General features: G+C 36.6%; 1 protein-coding gene across 17 annotated transcripts in view; it reads left to right on the top strand.

The window, feature by feature from the left end:
• The window catches only part of ACACA (acetyl-CoA carboxylase alpha), a 280,736-nt gene that overhangs the window by 94,100 nt on the left and 169,445 nt on the right, over positions 1–17,191 (top strand). For 15 of the 17 annotated variants that reach the window (XM_070562412.1, XM_070562410.1, XM_070562418.1 and 12 more), the window contains 2 exons: positions 9,336–9,468; positions 10,797–10,935. In XM_070562412.1, coding sequence (XP_070418513.1) covers positions 9,336–9,468; positions 10,797–10,935 — 272 coding nt within the window. Of the gene's footprint in view, positions 1–4,628; positions 4,767–4,874; positions 6,889–9,335; positions 9,469–10,796; positions 10,936–17,191 lie in introns of those variants that run through there. The other 2 variants (XM_070562422.1, XM_008534582.2) reach the window with 2 other exon arrangements.

The raw sequence follows: 17,191 nt of genomic DNA, 5'->3' as shown, positions 1-17,191 counted from the left end.
AACATTTTATTATGAAAAATTTCAAGCATATAGCAAAAGTTGAGAGGATTTTACAGAGAACGCCTGTATAGTAATCACCTAGATTCTACTGTTAACATTTTTGTATACTTGCTTTGTTATTTATCTGTCCATTTCTGAATCTATGTATCTGTCAATCAATTCATCTTTTTGTATCCTCCAAGTTTTGATGTGATATATTTTCACTATCATTCAGTTTAAAATATTTTCTTATTTTTATTATGATTTTCTTATCTTATTGAGATATAATTGGCATATAATATTTTATTAGTTTTAGATACACAACATAATGATTTGGTGTATGTAAAGTATATTGCGAAATGATTACCACAATAAATTTAGTTAACATCCATCACCACACAGAGTTAAAAATTTTTTTTTTTCCTTTTCTTGTGTTGAGAACTTTTAAGATCTACTATCTTAGCAACTTTCAAATATACAATACAGTGTTGTTAACTATAGTCACCATTCTGTACATTATATCCCAGAATTTATTTATCTTTTAACTGGATGTTTGTACTTTTTGAACACCTTCACTCATTTCACTCACCCCCATTGTGATGTTTTTTGACCCGTAAGTTATTTCAAACTGTATTCACTAATTTCAAGACACTTAGATATATATTAAAACCACTTGGATATATTTTAACATCTTTGTCTTTGATTTTTAGCTTAATCCATTGTATTCAGAGGCTATACTCTATGTGATTTCAAATCTTTGAAATTTGTTGACTTGACTTTATGGCCTGGCATATGGTCTGTTTTGGTAAAGTTTTATAAATACTTCAGAGTGTTTTGTTGGTTATAGAATTTTATATATGTCAAGTTTTTCAATTATATTATTCTTCTGTATCCTTAATTTTTTTTTTTGCCTACTTTTTCTATCAGTTCCTGAAAAAAAAATATTAAAATATTTTGAGGCCAGCCCTGTGGCCTACGGGTTAAGTTCAGCACGCCCCTCTTTGGTGGCCCAGGTTTGCAGGTTTGGATCCCAGGCGCGGACCTATACCACTTGTTAGCCATGCTGTGGCAGCGACCCACATATAAAATAGAGGAACCTTGGCACAGATGTTAGCTCAGGGCTAATCTTCCTCAGTGAAAAATAAAAATAAATAAGATATCTCACTAACAGAATCCTATAAATCAATAAGAAGATATTTCAGTGTCTTATAAAGAGATTTCAACCCTGTAAAAATATGGAGAAAAGACTTGAACTTCATAGAAGAAGATATCCAAATGACAAACTTATGAAAAGATGTTCAATATCATAGGTCATCAGAGGTTTGCAAATTAAAATCACAATGGACTAAATACTATCTCAACCAAAAAGGCTAAAATTAAAAAATTGACAATATCAAGTTGTAGCAAGGATTTGGGGCTCATGAAACTCTCATACATTACTGGTGGGAATATAAGTTGGCACAACCATTTTAGAAAACTATTTGACAGTGTCTTTTAAAGTTAAACGTACACATATTCTGTGAATAAGCAAGTCCACTCATGGGGATTTACCCCAAAAAATGAGTGCACATATCCACCAAAAACCAAGCACGAGAACAAGTATAGTCAAAATTCATAAACAACCCAAATGTCTTTCAATAGTAAAATAGATAAATAAATCATGGGATATTTGCACAGTGAAATGCTCTGCAGCAATGAAAATGAACAAACGGCTGCTGTGTCACAACATGGATGAATTTCATAGACATACTATTATGACACTATATATTTGAAGTTCAAGAACAGGTAAAACTGATTTATGGTGATAGAGTTCAGAATAGTGTTTACATTGGGGATGATACTGACTGGGAAGGGACCCCTCTGAGACTCGGGGAATATTCTGTATCTTAATGGAGTGGTTGGTTATGTGGTTGTATATATATGTAAAATTAATTTGAGTGTATACTTAAGATTTTTGTGCTTTATTGTATGAAGTTCTATCTCAAAAAGTAAATAAATCAGGAGGGACTTCCAGCTATAGCTGAGTGAGGAGATTGACAAATCCTTAACCCAGAAAGCAACTATAAAGCTTGACAAAACCGTTTCAGCACCATTGAAATCAACCAAAAAGCATACAACAATCTCAGTAAAGTATATATTTGAAAAACTGGTGAAATTCACTAAGAACAGCAGGAGTCTGGGGTGTTTTTGCCGAGGACTCTTCCTGTTCCCTTCCCTCAGCTAGGTGGGCATGGAGCTTTTGCCAATGTGAATAGGCCATGAGGACTGGCAGTTTTGATGCTACGGTTGAAGGGAGCTTACTCATTTTGGGTAGTGGATGATGCTCATGCCTGGTAGTGTTGTCAGTGGAAGTGACCATCTTGGCATTTGATGAGGGGCTGGGCCAACGGCTTTACTAGACTGAGGTGTGTTTGTGGTTGGGGCAAGCATATTGCTGGCTGAGGTTGCGTGCAGGCACAGAGTAGACATGATAAGACCCAACAGAAAATAAAAGCCAGAGCAGTCTTGAAAATATTCAGAACTTTGAATGTGCTACCCTACGCTGCACATAGACACATGAACAGAGTACAAAAAGCCTTACTTGTTTCAGGTGTTTGGGCATAACACTTGCCTAATTGTTGGCTAACATCTAAGCTATACAGATGTAGAGGAAACCCTTTAGAAATCAGGTTTAAACATAAAAACAACCAATAAAAAGTAAATGAACTGAAGCATCAGTGGCTAAATACTTTGGGGGAGACAGGTTTGACAGATTTAGCCCAGGCAAGTTATTAAGCCAAGAAAGAAAGAAACAAGCAAACAGTAGTAACAAGAACAACCTTCATGGCTAAAAGAAATCAGAATCCAGAGTTGCCATGATAAGTTATTTAGTATGTTAAGTTTTCAACAAAAAATCATGAGACATGAAAAGAAATAGGAAAGTATGACCCATATTTAGGGAAAAAAGAAGTCAATAGAAACTCCCCAAGTGTCCATAGATGCTGGATTTAGCAGACAAAGTCTTCAAAGCAGGTCTCATAAATATGTTCAGAGAACCAAAGGAAAACATGTTTAAAGAATTTTTTTAAAGTACAATGACAATGAATCAATAAATAAAATTCTCAGTAAGGAGAGAGAGAGAAAAAAGAAGCAAATGTCATCAAAGAGGATATACAGATGGCAAATAAGGATGTGAAAAGATGTTTAACATCATTAGCTATTAGGAAAGTGCACATTAAAACAACAATGAGGCATTACTACACATCTATCAGAGTGTCTAAAATAAAAACTAATGACAACACCAAATGTTTGCAAGAATGTGGAAAAATTGAATCATTTGTACATAGTTGATGGGAATCTAAAATGATACAGCCATTCTGGAAGATAATTTGGAAATTTCTTATAAAACTAAACATTTACCATATGATCCAAGAATTTCACTTCTAGTTATATGCCCATGAGAAACGAAAACATATGTGCACATAAAAACTTGTACATGAATGTCCTTACCAGCGTTAGTCATAGTAGTGACAAAGTCAAAACAACCCAATATCCATCAATTGATAAATGGATAAACAAAATGTGGTATGTCCATACACTGGAAAATTATTTGACCATAAAAAGAAATGAAGTACGGATATATGCTACAACATTGAAAACATTTTGCTGAGTGAAAAGAAGCAAATCACAAAAGACCACATGTTATATGATTCCATTTATATGAAATATCCAGAATAGGCAAATCTTTAAAGAGAGAAGGTAGATTAGTTGTTGCCTAGGACCGGGGAGGGACTCGGAAGTAGGAAGTGACTGCTACTGGGATACCTCATTTTGGGATAATGAAAATGTTGTAAAATTGATTGTGATGATGGTTCACAACTATGTGAATACAGTAAAAACCATTGAATTATACACTTTAAATGGCTGAAATATATGGATATGTGAATTATATCTCAATAAAGTTGTTAAAAATATTTTTAAATGAGTTTAGCAAGGTCACAGGCTATAAGATCCATACAAGATCAAAAATCAGTTGCATTTCTATATACTAGCTAGCAATGAACAAGCAAAAAATGAGACTAAAATAGTTTCATTCATAATAGCATCAAAAAGACTAAAAGACTTAGGAAAAAATTTAGCAAAAAAGGTGTAAGCCTTGTGCATTAAAAATTATAGAACATTCCTGAGAGAAATTAAAGAAGAAATTAAAGATCTAAATAAATGGAGAGAGAGTCCGTGTTCAGGGATTGGAAAACTCAATATTGTTGAGATGTTGATTTTCCCTAAATTAATCTGTAAATTCACAGCCCATATCAAAATTCCGGCAGGCTTTTTTTTTCTTTCTAGAATTTGACAAGCTGATCCAAAAATTTACATGGAAACCCAAAGGACCTAGACTAGACAAAACAGTTTTGGAAAAGGAGAGCAAAGTTGGAAGATTTAGACTACCTGATTTGAAAAAACCTACTATAAAGCCGTGATTATCAAGGCTGTGTGGCATTGCTGCAAGGATAGGCATATATAGGCATATATATCAGTGGAACAGAATTTAGAGTCCACAACTAAACCTTGAATATGTGGTGGGTTGGTTTTCAAGAGGTGCATCCTTGATCCAAGATTTCTCTGCTTGGAAAAGTCTCAGTGTAAAACAGCCTCTCACAGTGTGTGCTGCAGTTTAACTCAGACTGCACTGCAATCAAGCCAGCTAATGCATCACTGTCTGCCGGATAAACTGCTCCGTCATCCTTGGTGCTTGGCATGTTACAATGCTGGGATCAGTGTGGGCTTCTAGTTGGATTTTGTGCCAGGTATGGGTCTACTTTGGACACTCACTATTTATGGTAGATTAAAATGAGGATGCTTTGAATTTAGAGGAATAAATGTGGCTTTTTATTTCTTGTGTTCTAATATTACAGAAGGATTGTGAGCAGCATCCATAAAAGATTAGAAACTCTTGCTTTGTTTTTGGATCTAGGTGTGCTGTGTTAGTGTTTGGTTGTTTTAGAAATATCCTGTTGGTGATAGGAAGCACAAACTCGATTACTGAGTGTGCCTCTTTAGTGTATTTTTCTGATACGATTGAAAGCAAAATAGCCTGCTTTATTCTACACTCAGTGCTTTATTTGGTGTTTGAATGTTGAACTTATATAACAAAGGCAGAGAGTGATTCTCTTTTGGGAACTGTCTATGTCTGGAGACACTTAAATGTGTGTGAAATTGAGTTGCTTCTACATCTGTGGTCACTGTAATTCTTCTGAACAAAGGCCTCAGTGCTCTATTTTTGAGACATGTTGTTCTGAAGAGACATAAAGATAGGAGGGCTCCTCTGCGTCAGTTTGGTTCTTTAAGGGAAAAAGTATATTTGACTAACTTTGTCAGACATTGGCATAGTATGGAAGGAATGACACAGAGTGGTACAGACCAGAAAATGACCCAGGACTTAGATTTTTTATTATGGCTGGTGGTCATGTTGAGTGGCCTGATTGAGTCTTTTCAACTTGGGTCACCTGAGTATCCTAAGATCGAGGTTTGTTTGCTTTAATCATTTATCTTCTGTTTGATCATTCATCTTCTATCTGTGCTACAGGTCATTTGTGTACTTCTGTTTTGGTGCTTTTTCTGGAAAGTTAATAGGTCCTCAGCATAGTTTTATCAAATTATTGACTATTTCTATTCAGCATTTTGGTGGGAAAGAATTTTTGTATGGTGCATGAGTCAGGTTAGCTATGACTCTGGGGAATTATACCGTTCCCGAGGACTCATCTCAGGAAGTTGTGATTCTATAGATCTAGCTGTTAGAGTCTTTCCTCCAATTACAAGGGAGCAATATCATGAGCATTTCCTTAATTAAAAGCTAAAGCAGAACTATGATACTGTATAACATTCAGCTAGCATTTATTTAAGCCATCTGTCCCTCTGTGGCAAATTTGCTTTCACAGCGATAGATGTGTCCCAGTAGCCTTTCTAGGCAGGATTTTTCTTCCCTGTGCACACTCAGTTAGACCTCTGAGTCTAAAATATTTGTTTGGGTCCCTTTTCCTTTCAAGGATTTTATCCACATCTTCTCTGTATCCTATTTGTACCAGCTCCATTTTTGTTCTCAAGTTTTAGTGACTGAAATCTTAGATTTTATTGTTTTAAAAAAGGTTTTTGTATGTGTATATCACTACTTTGGCCTGAAAATTAGAATTGTGGCTCCCATTTTATTCAAAGTCCCTTAGTAGTGGCAAGTTTTGTGTTTTCTACTTGGTCCGTTTACTGCCTGACCTGCTTTTCTCCCTCTTGCAGCCTGATAGTCAGTATTATTTGTTTTCATTGGATCTCAGAAATTGCCTACTTAGTCTATGCTGTCCTTCCTCTGGATTTTGTGACCCCATTATTTTGTTGGTTTAGTTGTCCTTGTAAACTTTGTCTTCTTTTTGCCCCAGGCCCTCCCTGTTATATGCCCTGGCAATCAGGAGAAGCTGTGGAGCTTTTCTCTGGTGACTGTCCCAAGAAAGTGATTGTTGAAATGTGTCTGCTGCAGCTAACACAGAGCTGCTAAGATATAGATATACAGGCTTTTATATTTCTCCCCTTCTGTCAGTCTCTTTGGGAAATCAGCTAATTCTGTGTGTGAGCCAAGTGTAGGGGGAAAATAGAAAAAAGAAGGAAAGGTGGGAAAATATGGAAATTGGGGACAAAGACAAAAAGACTGTAGTTTGAAGCCATCAGGAATACTCTAGTCTGACTGAAGCAGGACCAAGTAGTCAGAAGGCACAGTATCTTTCGTACTCCTGGGTTTTAAGCACCTACAACAGATAGGAGGACGAACGGCGGCTTGTGTTTACAAGGCTGAAATCTGAAGAAAAAGCTTCCATTCCTTTGCCATCTTGATATGGAGGGTTCTGCAGAGGAAAATAAGGAGATGAAATATTACATGCTTCAAAGGTAAGTTTTAGGTGCCATATTTGGGCAATATATACCATTAAAAATCAGTAAAGCGTTAACAGCCAAGCACTGGAATTTATGGGAGATTTGATGATTTTTCTGTATCTATAAGAAGCTTTTTTTTTAAGGAAATGAATAAACACTCTCATATTTGCTCCTGTATTTCTAAACTTTTATTTTACATTCAGAATTTGAGCCAAAGTTAGCTGAGACCATGTGTGATATTGTAAAACAAGCACCCGTGCGCAGACCTTGCTGTACTATTAATTGTGTTAAGGATCTCACTCAGTCTGTGCCAGAGTTGCTCACTGGATTTGGCTGGTTTTTCAAGAGTGAAATTTACTTCAATTATTGTGAAGGAAGATATCAATTCTGTGTAGTATGTAGCATCCTGTGGAAGATAGTTTTGAGAAAACTTTTTTAGGATGTGTCTCTGGGGCCAGGAAAGGTTGCCTGCTGCCATCGTCCTGGCATGTGACAGTGGGCAACCAGACTGGAGTTATTGAGGGGGCCAAGCTTTCTTATCCTGGAATCTTTCTTCTTCCTACTGTTGGAACTCAGGCTAAGGAGGAGATAAATCAGGCCTTCTTGGCCGCCTTCAAGCCTCTTGCAGGTCTCTGCCTTTCCAGCAGAGGATTAACATAAAAGACCTGAATGATTTGCTTGATAGCAGTCATGAAGGGTTCCTCCATTATCTTTTTTGTTTGCTTGTTTTTGCAATCTAGAGTTTTTATTTGAAAAATGTTACTGGAAAATTAAACTGGACATAGGCAAAAACAGAAAACACCAAGTTAGTAAAATTAGTCTTTAGAACAATCATCCTTTCCTTTTCCTTTTCACTTGACTTTTTTCACCTTTTTGGGAGAAAACCAAGCAAAATTTCTGCTGAGAGTTACATAGGTAAAAAGCAACTGAGATATTTTATATGTATAATAAAAAATAATTGTTTTATATGTGCATATGTAAACCATTTTTATATGTAACATTGTTTTATGGTTTTATATATATAAAACAAACATATGTATCTATACATAAATTAACAAAACATATATATATTTATATATAATACACACACACAAAGTTTTGTTTTTCTGTGGTTAAATACGACAAGTGATAGGTCCATTTTTTTCAAGGAGGCATCCCTTCTAGAGCAGTCTCTCCTCTGATTTGAACAATCATTTAGGGAATTCCCTTCTCTTCTGTGATGGATCCTCTGTTTCTTGCTTTCCTTGTCCTCCTTTTTCTTGGTTTACTCCATCTTTGGGAAGACAACATTCTCTAATAGCTCTCTGAGAAAAGCTAGGTGAGAGACGAAGATTTTGGCATCTAGTCTGTCTTCATACTTGATCCCCTTGTTTTTTGCGTGGTGCCTCCTGGTACCTCTAGGGGAAAGCGTCAGGCTCTTCCTGGGAGTGTCGAAAGATGCTAGAGGCTGAAATTAACTCTCTATTACTGTGGAGCAATGCTATAAAAGCTGGAAGACAAGAAGGAAGTTTCTTTTCTTACCCCTTCTGCCTTCCCATTGGCAAAACTAAACATATTGCAGTCTTATGTCGCAGAGTAAAAGGGTGGGCTTGGAGCTGAGACACAATAGGTAAATAACTAGAACAGTGACTACTATGATTTATTTTACAAAGAGAAAACTGAAGCTGAGTAAAGTTAAATTCCTTGCTAAAGCCCATTGGAGGAGGTATTAAGTCGACAGATCTGGAATTTTAACCCAGGCCTATGTTGTTTCTACTACTGTATGCATCTAATCTCAAACACTGTTCATTGCTAGAGGCACCATTATTGTATGTACCACTGAGAAAAAAAAATACTGCCAATTAAATAGAGCACCCTGTGAGTTGTAAGATACATAGCAATTTCAGATATTTTAAAGAGTTAAAAAAAAAAGAGGGGCATCTTAAAATTGATGAAATATGGTGTATTATGCTGCCTTGTAAAGAATCTGGTTTTGGAGTTGTTGATTTTGAAGCGCTTCTGGGATGCACAAGTAGAACTTTTAGTAGGCAGTTAAAAATGTGAGTTTATAGTTTATAAGAATGATAGAGGCTAGAGATACAGAGGTGAAAGTCATCTGTATGCCAGACTCATGATCTAGAAACAGCCTTGTTTTTTTTTTAGTTTTAACAGTTTCTCTGAGTCTATTATTTATACCATCTAATTTCATTCTTTTGCCTATCTCTTTGTGAGACGTCTGTTGGTAAATCTTAATATTATTTTTTATTATTCAGGGACACTTATTTTTTTCTTTAATTTCCACAACCAAAGACCTTTTCTTTTCTCTCTCCTATAAAAGTATGTGGTTTGTGAGCTCGTAATCTTCACAAGGGTACAGTTGGAAGGGCTTTATAAGTATGGTAGTGAAAAGCAGGTCTCCAGGGGAGATAGATGGTATGAAGAAATCCTATCTATAGACTTTCACGGTTTCTCTATTTTTATAGGTCCAGCATGTCTGGCTTACACATCGTAAAGCAAGGTCGAGACCGGAAGAAAATAGACTCACAGCGAGATTTCACTGTAGCTTCTCCAGCAGAATTCGTTACTCGTTTTGGGGGGAATAAAGTGATTGAGAAGGTAAGTTATAACTTGCTAAATTATCTTTTCAAAAGTACATGAGATTCAATGCTTAGATTTGTTGTCTAGATTTGCTCAAAACTGATATTTAGATCTTCAGAGACTTTGCCTCTTCCTCCGTAATTATCCTTTCTGCTCCCCTAGCGTCCTATTAAATAATTTCGCTATTTTCTGTAATATGTATTTTCCACTGATAATTTAATCATAGCTAATTAAGAGGATGAAGCAGTGCTCATAAAGTTCTTTTTAAAAGATCTTTTGGTTTTACAGGGTTGGGCTGCACTGATATGAGAGGGTATGAGAAATGGATTTGCTTCTAGGCTAGTGGTGAGGAGATAATATGTCATAGCATTGGATTTAGAGCTAAGGGAGTAGAGAGTTTCATAACAGAAGGCTTAAACAGTTTGATACACTGTGATTTACTGGCTTCTCCCAGGTATTTGAGATGTTTAGAGGAAATATACCACATGAAATACTTAAAAAAGATTACAGGTATTTTGAAATGTTTTAAGTAATTCTGTGTCACTTTTATGTAAACCATGTCAGAGCTGAGAGGATGACTTGGTTGAAATAGCTTACAGTGATTAAAAGATTAAAGGATGGGGACCTATAGTCCCACTCCTAAAAGTATTGCTTCAGTGGTGTCCTTCTGTTAGTCTTTCAGTAAAGATAGATTATGTGTCTCTGAGCCCATGTTATGCTTGGGGTCGTGACTGCAGGACAGGTAAGGAGATGAAAGATTTGTTTTCAGAGAAGTCTCAGTATCATTGATTCTTCTAGTCTTTTTCTTTTGTGACCATTGCTTCTAAGGCAGTCTCTATAATTCTGAGGCATTTGGGGTTTAGCACTTCGGAGAGAGGTGGTGGTTCATGCCAGCATTCTTCTAACATGTTCAAGCCTCTGTGCCTTGTTTTATTACAACAGAGAATAGTGCATGACACTACACTGTTTAGTCTTGCCCCATTCCTTATTTGATAATACATCATCCCTCTGAAGTTTGTCGTCTTCTGTTCTCTAGAAATAGGTATGGTAGAATAATTCACAAACTCACAAGATTTAAGTCATTGTGATTTTTCCCTTCCAGAAATGAAATTAGAAAGGAGTAAATTATAGCTGGCATGTATTAAAGTATTTGCTTAGCTAACATTTTAAAACATCCCTTGATCCCGTGGATCTGATTCCTAACTGCCTAGACCAGCAATACAAATTCCTAGTTGAAAATCTGGCTTTTCAGAGAAAGATCTGCAAAAATCATGTCATCTCTTTTCCTCCGTCATTGCCTGCCTTTTCTACCTTTCTCTCTAATTCCCATTTGCTCACTCTCCCAGGTTCTTATTGCCAACAATGGCATTGCAGCAGTGAAATGCATGCGATCTATCCGTCGGTGGTCTTATGAGATGTTTCGAAATGAACGTGCAATCCGATTTGTTGTCATGGTCACACCTGAAGACCTTAAAGCCAACGCAGGTGAGTTTTTAGCAGTAAGAAATCATCACCCTTGGGGTCAGCCCAGTGGCGCAGCTGTTAAGTTCGCACGTTACGCTCCGGCGGCCTGGGGTTCGCTGGTTCGCATCCCAGGTGCAGACAGGGCACCGCTTGGCAAGCCATGCTGTGGTAGGTGTCCCACATATAAAAAACAAGAGGAAGATGGGCACAGATGTTAGCTCAGGGCCAGTCTTCCTCAGCAAAAAGAGGAGGATTGGTAGCAGATGTCAGCTCAGGGCTAATATCCCTCAAAAAAAAAAAAGTCAAGTGTCACCCTGGAGCATAAAACATTGAATAGCACAGCCTTTAAGTAGGAGAATGTTGAATGATGGGGATTTCCAAACCCAAGGATTTCTCTTTTAAACAGTGTCAATAATAAGCATGTACAGGTGATGGTACTATGTTTAACCTCAACCTCAATACAGACTCCTGTGTCCTAAATAAAAATAGGGAGAAATTTAACCGAAGTATTGATTTGGGTTTGCAGGTATATGCTTTTTCGGTGTCATGTATTGGCTAAGCCACATACTTTAGGATGTGTAAGTGGAATGGTTTGGAAGGAAATACTATTTCTCTTATGGGCTACATTACATTTTAGAGAATCTTAGGGTTAAGATTCTTTTTTCCCCTTCTCCTGAGGGACAGACCTCTTGGGACCCAAGTGGGTTTCACTCTGCAAGCTCTTCTGCCTATTCTCTCTACTCAGATGGTCCTCCATCTGAGAGTTGTAGATAAAGACTATTGTTATAGCTGAGGAGTTGTGGCTAGTCTTTCCTCTCCATACTTTTTATCACTAAAGTATAATCTCTAAGGTAGAGTACAGATAACATTAGCTCTTTAAAGAGCTATCTTTTGGAGCCAGCCCCATGGCCAAGCGGTTAAGTGGTTAAGTTCCTGCGCTGCACTTTGGTGGCCCAGGATTTTGCTGCTTCAGATCCTGGGTGTGGACCTAGCACCGCTCATCAAGCTGTGCTGAGGTAGTGTCCCACAAAGCAGAACTAGAAGGACCTACCACTAGAATGTACGATTATGTACTGGGGGGCTTTGGGGAGAAGAAGGAGAAAAAAAAATATTGGCAACAGATGTTAGCTCAGGGCCAATCTTAAAATAAATAAATAAAGAGCTATCTTTTTTTTTTTTTTATGGATTGGCACCTGGGCTAACAACTGTTGCCAATCTTTTTTCTTTTTCTTTTTTTTTTTCTTCCTGCTTTATCTCCCCAAACACCCCCTGTACACAGTTGTATATCTTAGTTGCATGTCCTTCTAGTTGTGGGATGTGGGAGCCGCCTCAACGTGGCCTGACGAGCGGTGCCATGTCCGCGCCCAGGATCTGAACCCTGGGCTGCTGCAGTGGAGCGCTCGAACTTAACCACTCGGCCACAGAGACGGCCCCAAGAACTATCTTTTTAAACCTGTTTTGGTCTGTATATGTTCTCTCCATATTGAGATAATGATGTTAAGACTATTCCTAAGGAGTAAGCGTTATTATGTTATCTTATTTAGAAATGGAGAAGGTACCAATTTGTTGGAAAGCAGATGTCATTATATGAAATCACTTAGTTTGACCCTTTAACATCTCTGAGCCACAGTTTTTGTATCCATATAAGGAAGATCATAATGTCTATTTCACTCGTTAGTTATAAAGATGAAATTGTCTATAATACATGGAAACTACCTTGCATGATTTTCCCATCTATTTCTACTTGATATTCCTATTAATTCATTTATTCATTCACTTACTGTACATGGAGACCTATAGTTAAATAAGATGTGATCTTGCTCTGAGAAAGCAATGAGGCGTGTGCTATAATAGAAATACACACAGGGTACTGTGAGAACTCAGAGATGAGACTTCTTAACTCCGCGGGGGCAGGATTAAGAGAAAGTTTTCTGAAAGAGATTATGCCTAGCTAACAATGAGTTAGAGTGAAGCAATTGGGGGAAGACAAGGGTGTTTGAGGCAAAAGGAACAGTATATGCAGATGTATGAAGGTGTGACACAGTGGTTTTCTGGAAACTATAGGTGGCTTATTCAAGTACAAGATGTGATCTAGTATTTGTCAAGGAGGACCTTGTTTTTCATCCTTAAGAGCATAAACTTTATCCTTTTAGGAATGTATGTGTGTGTGTGTGGTACATTAAAGGATTTGCATTTTAAATGGATTAGTTGTTGTTGTTTCAAAAATAGAAGAATATAATGAATCTTTCCCATCTACCTATCATCCAGCATCAATAATTATCAACTCATGGCCAATCCTGTTTCATCTATGTTTCACCTCCTCCCCACACAATTTCTTAAGCAAATCTTAGATATCATATTATTTCATCTGTAAATGTTTCAGTATGTCTCAAAAAGATAGATACTTTTTAAAAAAACAATTAGATGGATGATTCAGGTAGCATCTAGGAAGATCCATTTGTGGAAGGCAATACTAGAGGATATGATGAGGCTGAGAACAGACTAAAAAGGGGTGGTTTTGAGAGCTTTAGGAGGTAGACTTGGCAAGATTTAGTGATTGAGGGAAGAGTTAACGATTGCTTTAATCTAATTTAATCTAATTTGATTGACTAGGCAGATGCTAGTACCATCAACTAGGGCAAAATAATTGATAATATAGCAAGAAGAGCAAGTTTTTTTTGGAGAGAGACAGATTAGGTTTGAGGTACATGTGGTACAAGCAGGTCCTATAAATCTCGCAAAAAATTGAATTTATCCTTCCAGAACTTAGAAATAATGAGAGCTGGAGATTAAGAGTGTGCATTATCAGCAAATAGGTGATAGTTAACTCTACTCCCTGAAAGAACAGATAGAAAATGAAGAGAAGAGAGCTAAGGATGAAATTTTATGGAAGACTAAAATTTAGGGATAGACTCAGGAATATAACTCATAAACAATGCTGAGAAGAAATTATCAGAGAGATAGAAAAAACAAAAAAGAGAAGCAAAGAGAAGAGAGAATATCAATAAGGAAGGGTCAAATGTGTCAGAAATCCAATAAAATAGACTAGCAACCTGTCCAGCAATTAGGAAACCAATGGTAACCTTTGCAAAAATAGTCTCAGTGGAACAATATGAGTATGCAGACTAATATACAATGTTAAAGAATGAATAGGAAGTGACATGCAGATAGCAAATGTGGACAAGTGTCTTAAGAATTTTGGCTGAGAAGGGAAGAAGAAAAGGCAGTAAATTAAAGAGAAATTCAGGGTCAAGGGAGGACTTTTATTTTTTAGAATGAAAAAGACTTGGCAATGTTTATAGTTGGAGAAGAAGGAGCCAAAGAAGGGAGAAGAGTTGAGGTACACGAGAGACCTAGACGAGAAGGAAGAATGGGATCAACAGCACAAGTGGACAACAATTTACATATCTTTAGACCAAGAAATTCTATTTCCTGCTATTTATTGTGAGAAATAAAAATCAGTAATGGGGCAAATATATTCATACAAGGATATTCATTGCAGTGTTATTTAAAACAGTAAGAAACTGGGAGTAACTGAACATCCAACATTAGTGGATTAGTGCTATACCAATTCCATGAAATACCATGCAGCCATTAAAAAAGTTTTGTGGAATAGCATGTATTTGTATGAGAATGTGTTCTGACAAATTTTGTTATATTATTTATCTTTTACTGTATAACAGTATTACCACAAACTTAGCAACAGACATTTATTATCTTATACTTTTGTAGGTCAGGGCATGGCTTAGCTGAGTCTTCTGCTTCAGGGTTCAGAAGGCTGCAGTCATTTGTCAGCTGGGGCTGCAGTCTCATCTGAGGATCGACGAGGGATGCATCCACTTTTGCTCACATGGTTCTTGGCAGCATTCGTTTTTTTGTGGGCTGTGAGAATGAGGGCCTGTTTAGCTGGTTGTTGGTTAGAGGTCACCCTTGGCTCCTTGTAACATGAGGCATCCCAGAATGACTGTCTGCTACCTCAAAGCCAGCAAGTAAGATCAGTTACACTCTTAGACAGTGTTATCATGGAAATGACGTCTCTTCATCTTGCCATATTTTCTTGGCTAGAAGCAAGTCATAGATCCTGCCTATACCCAAGGGGAGGGGTTAAATAAGGTATGGACACCTGGAGACTGGGGCATGGGGACAGACACATTACTGTCTATCTATCACAAATGCTAAGAAAAAAGTTGGTTATGAGGAGATTGATAGCATGATATAATAATAGAAAAAAAGTACATTGTGTATAGTCATAGAAATAAAAAGATGTAATGACATATACCAAAACAGCAGTACTGGTTATTTCTGGGGGTGGAATTCTGGAGTGTTTTTATTTCTGTTTTTGTTTCTGCTTTTTCCAACTTTTTGACAGAGTTTATATAATTTCACAGTTTCTTTATTTAAAAAATAGAACCCTAGGGGCTGACCCAGTGGCGCAGCGGTTAAGTTTGCACATTCCGCTTCAGCAGCCCAGGGTTTGCCGGTTTGGATCACGGGTACGGACATGGCACTGCTTGGCAAGCCATGCTGAGGTAGGCGTCCCACATATAAAAACAAGTAGAGGAAGATGGGCATGGATGTTAGTTCAGGGCCAGTCTTCCTCAGCAAAAAGAGGAGGATTGGCAGCAGTTAGCTCAGGGCTAATCTTCCTCAAAAAAAAAAAAAAATAGAACTCTAGAAGAATTACAGTACCACTGGCATTGAATTAAGGAATTAGTATTACGGATGATTTTTCCTTTTTCGTTTTTTTTAACCTTTCTATTATGTTAATTATTTTTGGTAACTGTTGAATATAATTTATATACAATAAAAGTCACCCTTTTAAAAGTGTACAGTTCTATGAATTTTAGTAAATTTGTACTGCTGTGCAATCATCACTGTAATCCAGTTTAAAATACTAATTATTTTTACAATTTGAAAGATGATGGAAAAGGAGGCTTAGATAGAAGAGTTGGTTATTAACATGAGGAGAGGGCTTCATCCTCTGAGACTGGAGAGGGATAGGCAAAATTGACAGGTTAAGGGATGATGAGGATGGTAATAGTTGATCAGTTGCATGTTTTTATTCCATGATAGTTGTTGGAACAGTTGGAGAGGTGGATGATTAGTGAAATCCATAGTAAAGAATTGAGTATTCTCTTTTGAGGGACATTTTCTAATTTATTTGTGAATATGCTCTAGAATAGCATCTCGGGTGGTAGTTATGGGAACTGTGGGAACTAGGAGATGATGGAGAAATACAAGCCAAATAATTAGGATAATCTTTCTTTTTCTACTTGCCAGGGCTTCTCTTTTCTTTAGTGTCTACAATAATGATAATAGAAGATTGATTGGTATAGAACGCCAAACTGTTGTTGGTTGGTGGTAGCAGTACTGTGTGTGTGTGTGTGTAGGATGTAGGTCAGCAATTAAAGTAACTTTTTTCTACATCTAGGGCCACTGAACTGCAGAAAAGACTAAACCACAGTAGAAAAGTTAGATGATTTGACTACATAAAAATAAAAATTTCTATTTAGAAAATAAAAAAAGAAACAGAAAAAGTTACAGACAAATGATAATCTGGCAAAACATATTAGCAGCAAAGAATTTCTACCTGTAATATTAGAAGAAGATACCCTTCAACACACAGTGAACAAAGAACACAAAAAAGTAGTCCATAAAAGAAGAATTAAAAAGGAACAATAAACATATAAAAAGAGATTCATACCAAGGATAATCAAAGAAATGCAAACCAAAACAATAGTTAAATTGGGATTTTTAAAAATTTATAAGACTGGTAAAATTTAAAAGATTGATAACACCTAATATGGGTGAGAGTATAGGCAATTTGGTACCCATGTTGCTAGTGAGGGTCTAAAGTGGTTTAATCTTTGAAAGCGTATATACCCTTTGACCCAATAACTTTATTTCTTTTAGGAACATATCCTGAGGATGTAATTGGATAGCAGCACAAGGATATTCATCATTATGTTATTTTAATATTTTCCAAATTATTCATGACCTATATGTCCATCAATAAGTTAGTGGTTAAATGAACTATGGACTATAGAAACATTAGACATCTATTAAAATATTGAGCATATATGTTAAATATTAAATATATCTCTATGTCATAATATGGGAAGATATCTACAATATATTGTTAAATTGGTTAACAATTTATGGTTTGTAGTATATCAAAGCATGAACTGATTATCTCTGAGTGGTGGGACAATGGGTGATTTTGACTTTTCAAAAATAGTGTTATTACATCCTGATATATTATCTAAATATTTTTATA

This window comes from Equus przewalskii, chromosome 10 (assembly GCF_037783145.1).
Source record: "Equus przewalskii isolate Varuska chromosome 10, EquPr2, whole genome shotgun sequence".
In the NCBI taxonomy this organism is placed as follows: domain Eukaryota; kingdom Metazoa; phylum Chordata; class Mammalia; order Perissodactyla; family Equidae; genus Equus; species Equus przewalskii.
Note: the sequence above shows the minus strand (reverse complement) of the source record. Positions and strands in the feature narration are given on the sequence as shown.